The 15,945-nt window shown below is 34.1% G+C and overlaps 1 protein-coding gene across 15 annotated transcripts in view; it reads right to left on the bottom strand.

The window, feature by feature from the left end:
* The window catches only part of Ucp4A (Uncoupling protein 4A), a 49,525-nt gene that overhangs the window by 29,127 nt on the left and 4,453 nt on the right, over positions 1–15,945 (bottom strand). For all 15 annotated transcript variants that reach the window (XM_073973949.1, XM_073973957.1, XM_073973948.1 and 12 more), the window contains exons 3-5: positions 13,428–13,537; positions 13,024–13,340; positions 12,775–12,955 (exon numbers count right to left, since the gene is read on the bottom strand). In XM_073973949.1, the coding sequence (XP_073830050.1) occupies positions 12,775–12,955; positions 13,024–13,340; positions 13,428–13,537 (608 nt within the window). The remainder of the gene's footprint in view (positions 1–12,774; positions 12,956–13,023; positions 13,341–13,427; positions 13,538–15,945) is intronic.

The raw sequence follows: 15,945 nt of genomic DNA, 5'->3' as shown, positions 1-15,945 counted from the left end.
CACACAGGGATACATGTTTGTATCATGGTATCAAGCGTACTCATTGTTAAAAAAGTGTCTAATTTAAAAAATAAATAATTTTATGATTTTCAAATAACTTTAGATTTATTAACTCCATAAAATCTCATGCGACCAATGGTAAACGTGTAAAACACGACAAATTCTGTTGCAAAAACAGTTGCAACTTATGGTACTTTTTGAGTAGAGTTGAATTTTTTTTTGCACAAATACCGAATACAACACTGTATTTTTGGTGGATTTGTGCCGGATTTAAAATAAACCCAGTCGTGAGAGGATTTAATTTTTGTATGGCAAATCTGGTCAGATTTGACCAGATTAAGCAATAAATCCTCATAAAGTGGGTTAACCCGACAAAAAACTGTAGTGTAACCGCACTATTAACATTTACGAAATCCACTCGATTTCATCTGTCAAATCCATAGGGTAAACGTCAAATGAAATCCAATGGATTTCAGATAAGACTTCATTTGACGTTTGAGCTATTGAATTGACAGATGAAATCGAGTGGATTTCGTAAACGTAAACTTAGCATTAGATTGGAAGAATGTCTTCTCGAGAGAAAGCTATTCCGCGAGAATTGAATTTCTCCAGAATATTCACGAATGGACTGTTAAACTTAAAAATAAAATACTTCTTTTCATCCTCATAGCTGGTTTGAATTACGAATTACGGATTTCATCTGTCAATTTCTTTGCGTATACGTAAAGTGAAAACTCATCTGAAATCAACTGGATTTAATTTGACGTTTGAGCAATGGAATTTACAGTTGAAATTGAGTAAATGTAAACTGGATATATGCGTTTTATAAACAGCTCTGAATGCTTTTTATTTACATTTTGATTTAAATTTGTTTTATTTTATAGGCCAAATTATTTTTTCATATTGTTTAAAATTTTTGCACATTTTTGTTGCAATTTGCCGATACAACTACCTTGTTTATTGTGTCATTTTTGTGACGACGTAAATAAACAAATGTAAATGGCTCTGAATTTCTCTAAGTGTCAAAACAAAAGCGCATAAGTTTATTTCTTTTGATTTCAATTAATTGTTTTGAGGCATTTTTGAAAGGAATCCATATCTTCTACAGGTAAAGTGTATGATTGGTTGGCACTGGCATATATCTAACATAATTCTTATTTCATTCTTTTCTTAAAGCGAAGAAAACCAATACAACGGATTACATCACAAAGGAAACTCTTAAGGAAATACGCTCTAATATCTAGTGAAGTATGGACTTGTTGTTGAGATGCCTATGGTAAATCTTGCTGACCTATCCGAGGGGTGCCGGAAACGAGACTTAGCCATTCATTCTAAAGATATTTTGGAGAGCTGTTGACGATCAAAACCCATATTTCCGGAAGTATTGTTGTGACCTGGGCCCAAGGACTTTTTATGGCAATAATTTCAGCCGATCCAAGAGGTGGACTTGAATTCGGGCGATGGGCAGAAGTATGAAGCATCTCAGACCCTTCAAATAAATTTATATAACTATTTGGTGTTGTGATCTTTATTATTAGAATCTTATGTCGATTGGCATCTGTAGAAGATGCCAATTAAACGTCTTTTATTCTGTCTATTCTATAGAAGACCTCTTTAGGCGTCTTCTATTCTATAGAAGACCTCTTAAGGCGTTTTCTATTCTGTATAGAAGAACTCTTATGGCGCCTTCTATTCTATAGAAGATCTCTTAAGGCGCCTTCTATAGAAGACCTCTTAAGTCGTCTTCTATAGAAGACCTCTTAAGTGATCCTCTATTCTATAGAAGACCTCTTAATGCGTCTTCTATTATATAGAAGACCTCTTAATGCGTCTTCTATTGTATAGAAAACCTCTAAATGCGTCTTCTATTGTATAGAAAACCTCTTAATGCGTCTTCTATTGCACAGAAGACCTCTTAAGGCGTCTTCTATTGCACAGAAGACCTTTTAAGGCGTCTTCTATTGTACAGAAGACCTCTTAAGGCGCCTTCTATTGTATGGAAGACCTCTTAATGCGTCTTCTATTGTATAGAAAACTTCTTAATGCGTCTTCTATTTTATAGAAGATCTCTTAAGGCGTCTTCTATTGCACAGAAGACCTCTTAAGGCGTCTTCTATTGCACAGAAGACCTTTTAAGGCGTCTTCTATTGTACAGAAGACCTTTTAAGGCGCCTTCTATTGTATGGAAGACCTCTTAAGGCGTCTTCTATTATATAGAAGACATCCTAAGATGTCTTCTACTGTATTGAAGACCTCTTAAGACGTCTTCTATTCTATAGAAGACCTTTTGACGCGTCTTCTATTCTGTAGAAGACTTCTTAAGGCGTCTTCTATTCTATAGATGGCTTCTTAAGGCGTCTTCTATTGTATTGAAGACCTCTTAAGACGCCTTCTATTCTATAGAAGACCTCTTTTATTCTGTAAAAGACCCCTTTAGGCTTCTTCTATTCTATAGAAGACCTTTGAAGGCGTCTTCTATTCTATAGAAAGCTTCTTAAGGCGTCTTCTATTGAATAGAAGACCTCCTAAGACGTCTTCTATTGTATTGAAGACCTCTTAAGACGTCTTCTATTCTATAGAAGACCTCTTATGGCGTCTTCTATTCTATAGAAGACCTCTTAAGGCGTCTTCTATTCTGTAGAAGACCTCTTAAGGCGTCTTCTATTCTATAGAAGGGTTCTTAATGCGTCTTCTATTGTATAGAAGACCTCCTAAGAAGTCTTCTATTATATAGAAGACCTCTTAAGGCGTCTTCTATTCTATAGAAGGCTTCTATTGTATAGAAGACCTCCTAAGACGTCTTCTATTGTATTGAAGACCTCTTAAGACGTTTTCTATTCTATAGAAGACCTTTTAAGGCGTCTTATATTCTATAGATCTCTTAAGGCGTCTTCTATTCTATAGAAGGGTTCTTAAGGCGTCTTCTGTTGTATAGAAGACCTCCTAAGATGTCTTCTATTCTATAAAAGACCTCTTAAGGCGTCTTCTATTCTATAGAAGGCTTCTTAAGGCGTCTTCTATTGTATAGAAGACCTCCCAAGACGTCTTCTATTGTATGGAAGACCTCTTAAGGCGTCTTCTATTCTATAGAAGACCTCCTAAGACGTCTTCTATTATATTGAAGATCTCTTCTATTCTGTGAAAGACCTCTTTAGGTGTCTTTTATTCTATAGAAGACCTTTCAAGGCATCTTCCATTCTGTAAAAGACCCCTTAAGGCGTCTTCTATTCTATAGAAGACCTCTTGAGGCGTCTTCTATTATATAGAAGGCTTCTTAGGGCGTCTTCTATTGTATAGAAGACCTCCTAAGACGTCTTCTATTGTATTGAAGACCTCTTAATAAGTCTTCTATTCCATAAAAGACCTCTTATGACATCTTCTATTCTGTAGAAGACCTCTTAAGGCATCTTCTATTCTGTAAAAGACCCCTTTAGGCGTATATAGAAGACCTCTTAAGGCGTCTACTATTCTATAAAAGACCTCTTAAGGCGTCTTATATTCTTTGGAAGACCTCTTAAGGCGTCTTCTATTCTATAGAAGACTTCTTAAGGTGATTTCTATTCTATAGAAGACCACTTAAGGCGTCCTCTATTCTACAGAAGACATCTTATGGTGCCTTATATTCTATAGAAGTCTTTTTAATGGGTCTTCGATTCTATAGAAGTTTAAAAGTTTGCGCAGATGCCTCTTTTGTTTGCAGGCAGGTCAAGTTCGAAAATTTGCTATATAGGCCTACGATTTGTATTGCATCTATGTAATACCTATGTACAAGTATTTTGAAGTTTTCGCTACATATTCTGACAGAATTTGCTAGTGGTCAAGAAACTTCTCCATTACAATTAACATAGGCCCACTTTTTAGAATAGCTCCCATATAGCGGAACACCCGAAAGTTTTTTTAGCTCAATTTTCAGACCGAATTAGCTATAATTTTGGCATTAGCTATATTCTTGATCCGGATAAAATTCTAAGTCGATAAAATTCATTCCGTCTGTCTGTTGAAATCAATATAAAGCCTGCAATATTTAGAATAGAGCTTTATAATTTGGTATAGAAGTTCTATAACTTCTAGGATGTTTTGTGGTGAAAATGGGCTATACTGATCCCTGTTCTAATATCTGTACCTTCCGATTTTCTGTATTTTGAAGGGTTTCTTCGTTGGAGGTAAAAACTTTCCACCAGAAATCTTCATATAGCCCACATAGAATAGTACCTCCTGATTTTCGGTATTTTTTGTGATTTCAGTGCCATTATCGAACAAAAAGACTATGGTTTCGGGTCAATCCGGTACGAAAGAACACGATTGCGATATTGATGTAATTTGGTACTGTGTGTTGTGAGTCCTATACGGAAAATTGTAAATATTGGTCCATGTTTGGAGATGCTTACGACATACAGTTGTCGAAATCACTGGTCTAGCAGCACCGAACTGAGATATGTTGACAAACTCAGTATGTGTTTGTGGGAAATAATGGAACAAATGTGAACAACATCGGATAATATATTGGTGTAGCCCAAATTAGGTGTAATTTGGTGTTCTTTCTCCACCAAATATTGTGGACATAAGTATACGTTTTAGCATTTCCCTCATATACACATTTTCAGACCAAATAAGCTGAATTTTGACATTGGAGGTTCTATGTGGACATACATCTTATCAGCCAAAAAGTGTGATCATATTATACGTTTTGATATAGTCCCCATATAACTGTACCGCCAGATTTTGGGGATTTTGAGGATTTAAGTTATTTTTCAGACCATTTGTCAGCAAGAGTTGCGGCTAGTTGCATCTAATCTATAAGTTCCAAATTAATTCGTAAAAAATTGGTCTAGACATTACATTTTTAGTTACGCTCCATTCAACAAAAATTTATTCCACTAAAAAAATACAGGAAAAGTAATCATTTTTCAAATTTTTTTGTTATACAACTATGTACGTCTAGTTTTTATACCCTCCACAAAGGAGGGTATAATTAAATTTTTCATTCCGCTTGTAACGCATCAAAATAATCATCGGAGACCCCATAAAGTACATATATTCCTGATCGGGTAAAAATTCTAAGTCGATATAACCATGTCCGTCCGTCCGTCTGTTGAAATCAAGATACAGCTCGCAATTTTTAGCTATTACCTCACCGAAATGGCTGAAATTTGGTATTTACACTTCGTTGGGCGTACAAAACTTTCCTCCAGAAATTTGTCGGTATAGGTTCACGCCTTTATATATCCCCCACAGAACGACACCTCCCGATTTTCGGTATTTGGAAGGTTGCGGCCATAATTCACCAAAATGGCTGGAATTTGGTATTTAGCCTTCACTTGGGGCATACAACTTTCAATCTGAAATTTGTTGGTATAGGTCCACGCCTTCATATAGCCCCCATAGGTCGGTACCTCAAAAATTTCGGTATTTTGAAGGTTGTGGCCACAATAATTCATTTAAGTGAAATTTAGTATTTAGTCTTTGTTGAGGGTATTCAACTATCCCCTCTAACTTTGCCGATATATGTAGGTCAATGCCTTCATACAGGTCCCATAGAACGGTACCTTCCGATTTTCGGTATTTTAAAGATTTTGACCTCAATAATCCACCGAAATGGCTAAAATTTGGTTTTTGGTCTTCGCTGGTGATGTTCAACTTTCCCCCCTAAATTTGTCGTTATAGGCCCACGCATTTGTGTAGCCTCCACAGAACGGTACTTCCCAATTTTCGGCATTTTAAAGGTTGTGGCCTCAATATTCCACCTAAATGGCTGAAAATTGGTGTTTAGTCTTCATTTGGGGAACAAAACTTTTTTCCATATATTTGTCTGTATATGGATACTGCTTCATATAGCCCCCATAGTACGGTACACCACATTTTCTGTATTTTGAAGGTTTTAGCTTCATTATCTCACCGAAATAGCTGAAATTCGGTACATAGTCTACGTTGGGGAAAAAAAATAGCATTTTGTCCGTATAGGACCACGCCTTCATATAGTCCCCATAGAACGGTACCTCCCAATTTCCAGTATTTTGAAGGTTGTGGCCGCAAAAATCTACCGAAATGGCTGACATTTGGTATTTAGTCTTCATTTGGGGTAATTAACTTTCCCCCAGAATTTTGTCTGTATATGTCCACGCCTTCATGTAGGCCCCATAGAAAGGTAACTCCCGATTTTCGGTATTTTTACCGAAATTGCTGAAATTTGTTATTTAGCTTCTTCATAAACTTAAGGAAACTTCAATACAACTCGTGGTAGGGTATTCGTAGGAGGGTATCACGATTTCGGCCCAGACGAACTTAACGACGTTCTTACTTTTTTTAATTTGACTTACACCAACCCCTATCAATACAAATTATCTTTGTTTCGTTTAACAATTAAACATATGTAATGTTAGATATTTTGCAACAATTTCGTTAAAATCTGAAGCATCAAAATTTCTTGCAACAAGAAAAAAGTAAAAACTAAATTTTAGTAAAAATTTGTAATAATTATTGCAAATTATGGAGTACGGGGACACATTTATTATTAATTTACAGAAGAAAATAATAATAATTTCAAAGGCCAACTTACTTCAAATTGACGCCGTTCAGTTCAGCGAGAAATTATTAAGAATGTGGTGGCAACCCATTTTTAAGTATTTGCTGTGATTATTTTGAGGACTATGTCTCAAAGTTACCACGACATCCATGATGTCCTCAAATGAAGCAGAAGATATATAAAATGGTCAGGGGGCAAGGATAATACAAATTTTGGTCAAAGTTAGGAAAATACATATAATTTAGACTACAACGAAATACAATTTCGGTTCAAAGTTCAAATATTTCACTGTCCCCAAAATATCTACTGGACATGTATATATATATATATAATTGTTCCACAAACATCCCATAAGGGACAAGGGAGACTTCTCACATATCAATGAGTGCTACCCGATTCATATTAGCTCAATGATATGGACCCTACTGTTTATCGCCGAGTCCGAACGGCGTGTCTACGACACCACTTGTAGAGAAGTTTTACAAGGCTGAAATACTCAGGAAATGTCGCCAACATTACTGAGGGGTATTTTGCCACCGTTGAAAAATGTTTGATGTTGCTTGGCCGGGGAATCGAACCCACGACCTTTAGCGTGCAAGGCGGGTGTACATACCATTGCACCACGGTGGCACCCAGATGCTACATATGGTCAGTATTATTATACTCTGCAGAAACTTGGACGATAAAATTAGCCGACGAAAAACGACTAAATTCTTTTGAAATGTGGATTTATCGTCGTATTCTAAAAATTCGCTGGACTGACCACGTTTCAAATGAAGAAGTACTACGACGGATGAATGTGGAACGACAAATAACACGCGATGTAAAAAGCCGAAAAACATCTTATCTGGGTCATATAATGCGCAATGAAAAATATAAGCTCCTCCAAGTCATTATCCAAACCACAATAGATGGAAGAAGACCAAGAGGCAGAAAAGAAACATCATGGATAAGAAATATTCAAGAATGGACGGGACTGCAAGACGAAAGAAACCTACTGAATGCTGCCAAGAATCGAAACCTATCTATAATGGAATAAAAAATATAATTAAATTGTTAACAATGTAAAACATAATTGTATGATCGCTAACACCCGAATACGGGTTGGCAAATAAAGAAGAAGAACAACTTTTTTCTTTGCTTACCTTTATACTTCGAACTGACGATTGATGTTTGGGTATAACAAGTTTTTTGTTGAAGAAGTTATTGAAAAATAACTTCGGTGGAGAATATCTACAAACAAAAATCAAGGGAACTGATGAGATTCTGTGGCGAGAATCGAAACTATAGTATTCCCTGCCTTACCCCTTGGCGAACAATGCCAAATCTTTTCCACTAATAAACTAGTTGTTTTAAAATATTAAAACAACAACAATGGGATTAAGCCAGACTATTTTGAAAAAAAAAAAAATAAAATTATAAACATTTTAGGACAAACGCGAAACAAATCGGTTGTAAATTGGTCGAGTTTTTGATTAACGTACGAACGTCAATACAGTCATCAGTTTTTCCTCGGTGAATGAAAGACTTGGTAAAATTCAGCTAAAAGCTAAATTTTTCATCGTCAGTCTTATTTGCGCCAATTCCCCCACCGAAGACAAGGACAAGCAGAACATCAATTTATTATACCCCACACAACACTGTAGTAATGGGTATTACGTCTTTGTGCATTTGTACGCGCATAAGGAAACGAGATGATAGACCCATAGTTCCTTTTGGGGATATACATGGAATCACTCTCTTAGTCGATATATGCATGTTCGTTCGTAACGTACAGGTCGCATTTATTGTCCGATTCAGCTGAAAATTGGGAGCCGAAGGAAGAACGTTTTTGCTTTTGGTGAAAATCGGTTCAGATTTGGAAATAGCTCCCTTTCCGTACCGGTTTTTTATGTTTTATATATACATACATTTGGCCGATTTCTTAGCCGATAGCCTTAGATGCTAGTGCTATTTTTTATATAATTTTATTGTAATTTTTTATTATAATAAATATTTGAAATAAAAAAAAAAATAAAAAACATACATTTGGCCGATTATATTTGCTGCACCAAATACGCTTTATACTTCCGATTTCATTGAATCTTGGAATGTGTGAATAAATTTGGTCTAGAAATAAATGTGCCGAGTTTCATCGAAATCGGTTCAGATTTGAATATAGCTCCCATATATATTTTCGGCCGATTTCACGCATTTGTAGCACTAAACCCCTTTTATATGTCCGATTACTATGAAATTTAGAATGTGTGACTAATTCGGTCTAGAAATACATGTGCCATATTATATCGAAATCAGTTCAGATTTGGAAAATATTTGAGGAAATTTGGAATGTGTGACGGAATTTGGTCTAGAAATAAATGAGACAAATTATATTGAAACATGTTCCGATTTGGCTATAGCTCTCATATACATATATTTTACATATTCATAGTAGTGTAGGGTATCATAGAGTCGGCCCCTCCCGGCTTTGATCCTTTCCGTACTGTTTTATATATTTTACGAGCTCCTTGACAATGCATATGACCAGTGTCCTGCACATGACATTATTCTGGGCGATTTTAATAACAAAATTGGAAGGGAGAATAATTTGAAACATGAAACATCTGACAGCCGAATGTTTCTCATAGACTTCGCAGTAGCAAAAAACCTGGTAGTTAGCACCATCAGATTGAGGCATCTCTACATTCTCAGCTACTCATTAAGACATTAATCGAGTGTGTCGGATGTACGATCGTGCGTGGAGCAAATGTCGACTCGAATCACTAATTTGTTTCAGTACAAAAATTCGTTACCGAGTTAGACGACGTCGCCGTCACCGCAACGATTTTGTGTTTGTGTACTGATGATATTATTCTGGTCTTTTGCCGGAAGGTACCCGATGCAATCTTATTTGGTTCCTCTTCGAATCTGATGTAAGTTCTGAAGAAATATTAATATGCGCGGCAATATCGACTGTAAATTGTCTAAAACAGACTTATTTAAAAAACACCACATTTCATTTCTTCAGTAAAATTTCTCTTCAAGTGATGTCGCAGTATGCTCGACTCTAAGATCCGACTTGGGAATCAATTCTCGAAATAAGAGAACTCTGCTTTAATGTTGGTGAAAAGCCCTTTTAGTTTCCTTTCCCATTTTTCACATTCTAAAAATAAATTAGAGTGTCACTGGTCACGGATCCTAACTAAACGTAATTGATTTTCATATCATTGGTTGTAGACCATTTTTATATGTAACATTTTGATATTTGTTGGATTCTTGGACAGATTTCTGGTCTTCAGATTATGTCAATGTTAAAAATATAGTGTATATTTTGATGTTAAGGTTATATTTTTAAAATCTAATCAATAACAAATGATACCTTGTAATAATTGCACTAAAACTAAAAATAATTTATGAGTAGTGTCAGAAAACAATGTTTCTTGAACTACAATGTTTCCCCCATATACTATGTCTGACGGGGCTAGATAAGATTTAAAAATGACATCTTTTTTGCAAAAGCAACACATTATTTGTCATAAAACTACAATTGGAACTGGAACCGAATGTTAAGAGCCTAATCAAATTATGTATCATTAATATATTTGTTGTTTTTACCAATTTTCATATGAGATATTTCCATTGATAAGCAAATCAATCACATAGAGGTAAAGACGCGAAGCAAAGCAAAGGGAAACTCTAAAACCGTGCCTCCAATAAACAAAATATATTTTGTTTTGCTGTGATAAGGCAAGCACTAATACAACGTAGTGCTAATTGACGCGAAGGGTATACTAATCTTGACAAATATATAATTTGTTTCCAAAGTCATGATAATAAATAGCCAAAATTATAATCTGTAACAGTTTTTTTGCGTGGATTGTTTTGTCATTGACAATATTTCAAAAACAATAACAAAAATTTGCTAGAGTTGCTATTTTAGGAAGAAGTAAACTTAGAGGCATCTATGGTTCCTTGGCCTATTATTTCTTAAGCATTATTTTAAAAAAATACACGTGTATTGACCTAAAATACATGGAAAAAAATATTATTTAAAAATTCACTAAAGTTTCTTAAAAAACATTATTAAAAATCCAAGTTTATTGGCCTAACATTCCCTGAAAAATTGCAAAAATATTATTCAAAAATCCACGGTTATTGCCCTAACATTCACTGAAAAAAATATTACTTAAATATACACCGTTATTGGCTTAAAGTTCGTTCAAAAAATATTATTTAAGAACCTTTATTGGTCTAAGTTCATTAAAAAATGTTATCTAAAAATCCACGTTTATTGGCCTAAAGTTCCTTGAAAAAAATAATATTATTTAAAAATCCCGTTTATTTTCCTAAGGTTCCTTGAAAGAATATTACTTAAAAAACCAAGTTTATTTGCCTAGAGTTCTTCGAAACAATATTATTTAAAAATCCACGTTTATTGGTCTAAAGTCCCTTAACAAATATTATTAAATATTTTGGCTTAACCTTCATAGAAAAAGTGTTAATTAAAAAGCCAGGTTTATTGGCCTATAGTTCCTTCCAAAAATATTATTTAAAAATCCACGTTTATTGGTCTAAGTTCATTAAAAAAATATTATCTAAAAATCCAGGTTTATTGGTCCAAAGTTCCTTAAAAAAATATTATTTAAAAATCCACGTTTATTGGTCTAAGTTCATAAAAAAAAATATTATCTAAAAATCCAATCCAATCCAAAAATATTATTTAAAAATGCAAGTTTATTGGTCTAAAGTCCCTTAAAAAATGTTAATTAAAAATCCAAGTTTTTGGCTTAACCTTCATAGAAAAAATGTTATTTAAAAATCCACGTTTATTGGCCTAAAGTTCGTTCAAAAATATTATTTAAAAATCCGCGTTTATTGGCCTAAAATCCCTTGAAAAAATATTTAAAAATCAACGTTTATTTGTCTAAAGTCCCTTAGAAAATATTATTAAAAATTCCGCGTTTTTGGGTTAACGTTCACAGAAAAATGTTAATTAATAATCCACGTGTATTGACCTAAAGTTCGTTTAAAAAATATTTAAAAATCCACGTTTATTGGCCTAAAATTCCTAGATAAAATGGATTTAAAAATCCAAGTGTATTGGCCTAAAGTTCCTTGAGAAATTGTTTTTAAAATCTAAGCTTATCGGTTCAGCGTTCCTTGTAAAATTTATCTTTGTCCCAATATACATTAGGCGAGTTTACTTGCGGCAATTGTCAGTTTGTGGGTGAGAGAGGGTGTTGAGAGGCAAAGGGTTACCATATACCTCACCTCTCTTTCCATCAAACTGACAATTGCCGCAAGTAAACTCGCCTAATGTAAATTGGGACTTTTATAGGCCAAACATTTTATTAGAAAATATTAGCGGTATTCACTCATGTTGGTAAAGTGGCATTGTAGATCTTATACATCTTGTTAATATTGTAGATCTACAACTGTTACAACACCACAACAACAAAATACATGGAAGTTTAATTTACCACAGGGTTGTTAATTTACTCGACCTAAAAGCCTTTACCTAATTAACTGCGTGTTGCGTGTGCGTTCAAAAATACAAAAACAAAATACATGTATTTCAAATTGACAACAAAAACAAATACATGTATTTTGTTTTTGTTTTTTTGAACGCACACGCAACACGCAGTTAATTAGGTAAAGGCTTAAAGTATTGTAAACATTCCATTGTACTTTTACAAGGGTGTAGAACAGCTGATTGTTGTGCCGTCATTTTGTTGTAAGTTTTATTTTATGTAGGAGTTTTGTTTTTTTGGTAGAAAATGGGAAAATAAAAATAATAAAAGAATGGAGGCCAAGAAAAAAAACAAGTTTTTATGAAAAAAGTGTAATAAAACTGAAACTAAAATATAGACTGACGGTGATGTTAAGATGTTTGGATTTGTTTACGATATTCACAAAAAAGACATTCACACTTCGTTGTAAAAACCCCTGGTAGTACATTTAGTACATTAACAAGAGCTGTAAATCTACCCCAATGACTGAATACCCCTATTGTTACGAACAAAGCCTTAAAGTGCCTTAATTTTAAGTCCTTAAGATGTTATTAAAAAAATCATGAAATATTCCTTGGAAAAAATTTTCATAAAATTATATCACACTTGCTGACATTCAATAAACTCCAAATCTATTGGAAAATGTATTCTTAAAAGTCTACCATTATTCGTTCGTTGGAAAAATATTCTTTAAAACGTTTGTTGGCAAATATACTTGAAAAATCAGCACTCGAAAAATTCTATACATATGTATTTACATACCTTCCCTTTTCATCTGTGGGCTGATTCATAACCCTTGTCTTAACTACATCCGCAGGAGTACCCAAAAAGGCTGCCACAAACCCAGCACATATGGACGCCAGCACATGTACCGTATGACAATCGGGCATATGTAATTTACTCATAATCATGTGCTTAATTGTATCATAAGTAGTCAAGTCACCTGGAAGAACAAAAGTCAATGCATATGCATTGTAATTAAAAATAACAACATAAACTTTAGGAACTTACCTAAATTAACTAAAGCTGCTCTTTGTACATTTGGTATGCTACCCTTCCAAAGACCTTTGATACCACCACGACGTATAATCTCACGAAAAGCATGAGCGGCTCCATGAACTCTTGGTGGTTCACCCATAAGGCGACGTTTGCCTTCCATTTGTATTTGTACTTTAACTAAATCGGCAGGTGAGGCCAACCACTGGGCTAGACCACCAGATGTAACACCACATAGTGCTGATTTCCATAAGGGCAGTCCTACATTTTTGCCACTTTCATTTTTACCCAATTCTTTTCGTAGAAAATCATAAGTACATATTCTCACACCACTAAACGAGGTAGAAGAGTCGAATTGTAAATACTTTAATTAAATAATTGAAGTGTGATTAAACAAACTCGTAATATAATCTATTTACCTATAAACAATGTGTCTGTATAAGGCCGGTGTCACACCTTGCCACAATTTTAGTGGACCCTCTTCTTTAACAATTCCAGCCGCTGTTGCCATCATACCACGGTATTGGACCTATAAATATTTTATTTGTTTCTTGTTATTGTTACTGTTACACAACTATATTCGACATAGTATACATATGTCTATTTATTGCAGCAATTTATTTTTAAATGAATCTAATAGTTAACGTATAAACTACAGTTAACATTCATTCGAAGACGTCAAACATTTATTGAAACACCGCAAAAAATGCTCATTTTAAAGCATTAACATATCTCACGGTGCTCTTGAACCAACTTTATATGAAAGGAGCATACACCTGGGAAGTTTTTGCGAATTATGAAACTACAATGTGCATAGATGAGAAAAATGAAGCAACAAAAAAATCCGCGGAGCGATTTTTAAATAAATAGCGTTCAAAGTTCACATTTTTAGGGTTTTTAGGTTTTTACGAATTTGGTTGGAGCAGTGAAAATTCTCTACAAGATTGTCCTTTATGACATTTTCGTAGGTCTTACCATTTTTGAGATATAGAAGTTTAAATTGGGACAATTCAGTTCGTCTCCTTATAAAACAATGCCATGACTGCAATTTCCCCAACTTAAACATATATATCCCAAAAATGGTACAACCTAGGAAAAATTACGAAAGCCAATCTTGTTTGGAATTTTCACAGCTATAAGATTTTCTACGAAAGCCAATATTATTTGGAATTTTAACAGCTATAAGATTTCCTCTAGTCCCATTTCAATAAGACATCGTTTTCAAGCAAATCGTAAAAATCTAAGAAAATAAACTTAAAAATGTGACCTGAACTTCTATATCTCAAAAATTGTAAAACCTTGGAACAAATCATGACGGGCAATCCTCTAGAGAATTTTCACAGCAAAATCGCGAAAACATAAAATAAACCTAAAAAGTGAACTTTTACCACGATTTATTTAAAAATCCCTATAGCGATTTTTTCTCATCTATGAACATTGCTGTTTCAAAATCCGCAAAAACTTCTCAGGTGTAAGCGGATTTTATTTAAAGTTAGTTAAGGCGCACCGCATAACATTGTTTTATAAGGAGGCGATACAGTCAGTGCATTGTCCCAATTTGAACTTCTATATCTTAAAAATGGTAAAATCTGGGAAAAAGCCATAAAGGTCAATCTTGTATTTTGATAGGACTTGTGATTTTCAGCAAAATCGTGAAAACCTAAAAATATGAACTTTGACCGCGATTTATTTAATAAGCGCTCCGGCGATTTTTCTCGTCTATCAGCATTGAAGTTTCAGAATCCGCGAAAACTTCGCAGGTATAAGCTCCTTTCATTTAAAGTTGGTTCAATAGCACCGTGATCTGTCACTTATGTACCTTAAATTCTACTAAAAATTTTAGTCACGAACATTCTAACAACATTAACGCGGTGTCAAACATAGTTGGACAGAAGTTACTGACACACGACCTTCTATGTGGAAGACGTATTCTGGAAGATAGAGTCTAATTTACTCATAATCATGTCAATAGTCAATTCATCTTTATATATATTTTTTTAATTGTGCATAATTATGGTTGGGAGCCAACAAGACGAAGTAAAATGAAGTGGAGATTTCTAACATATTATTATTAGTTTTTTTTTTTCTATTTAGAAATGTTTTGCTATGTAATACTAGTGTTTAATAAATAAAATAATATAAAATAAATAAAAAATAAATAAAAAATAATTTCTTGTTATTAGTACGTACAAAGGATGGGTTTTACCCTACCTTTAAGTCATATAATCGGCATATAGTGATCTAACATTTAATGTTCCCAATGCACAGTGGATTCACCCATTGGCCAAAAATAAAAAAATGAATGTCAAAATTTTGGTACAACATCTGGCAAGTCTGACAGCTATGACATGGACCTTTTTAAAAATTTATTAGTTTTTGTTTCATTCGAACGCGATCTTCTTAAGAATAGCACCAAAAGTCGGAACATTTGAATAATATTTTTTGTTGTGAGTACAACCTATATTTTAAGTGCGAGTAAATATATTCAAAATATCGCGAAACTAATACGTATAGCAAATTATTATAGTGGATATTGAAGAAGGAGGTAATAGCATAATTTTTATTAAAAAATAGTGTTTTAGCGTGTTGTGGAATTCTAGTTAGCTGCACATTTCTTAGTGTATTTTGTAATGCCAATTCGATCATATACTTAAATTTGACGTAAGGTTTTAGTCATGATGCCCACCAGTGCCCACCTCGGGAATAATTTCCCAAAGTATGGGTTTAAGATTATTCAGTATTAAAATCAGCTGCCATCTAGTGCCAGACTATATATGGTGGGTCGTTGACAAAAACTGTCCTGGAATAAGGTTTCTATGGATATATTAGCGTATAACACTAAAAAAAAATTAAATGGAAGTGATTCCATGTGAAATCATGATTTCACTGGTTCTTTTGCATGAGTGCGAAAGGAGTCGTGAAAGATCCCATCTTTTT

This window comes from Musca autumnalis, unplaced genomic scaffold, assembly GCF_047663935.1.
Source record: "Musca autumnalis isolate F117 unplaced genomic scaffold, ASM4766393v1 scaffold_3, whole genome shotgun sequence".
In the NCBI taxonomy this organism is placed as follows: Eukaryota; Metazoa; Arthropoda; class Insecta; order Diptera; family Muscidae; genus Musca; species Musca autumnalis.
Note: the sequence above shows the minus strand (reverse complement) of the source record. Positions and strands in the feature narration are given on the sequence as shown.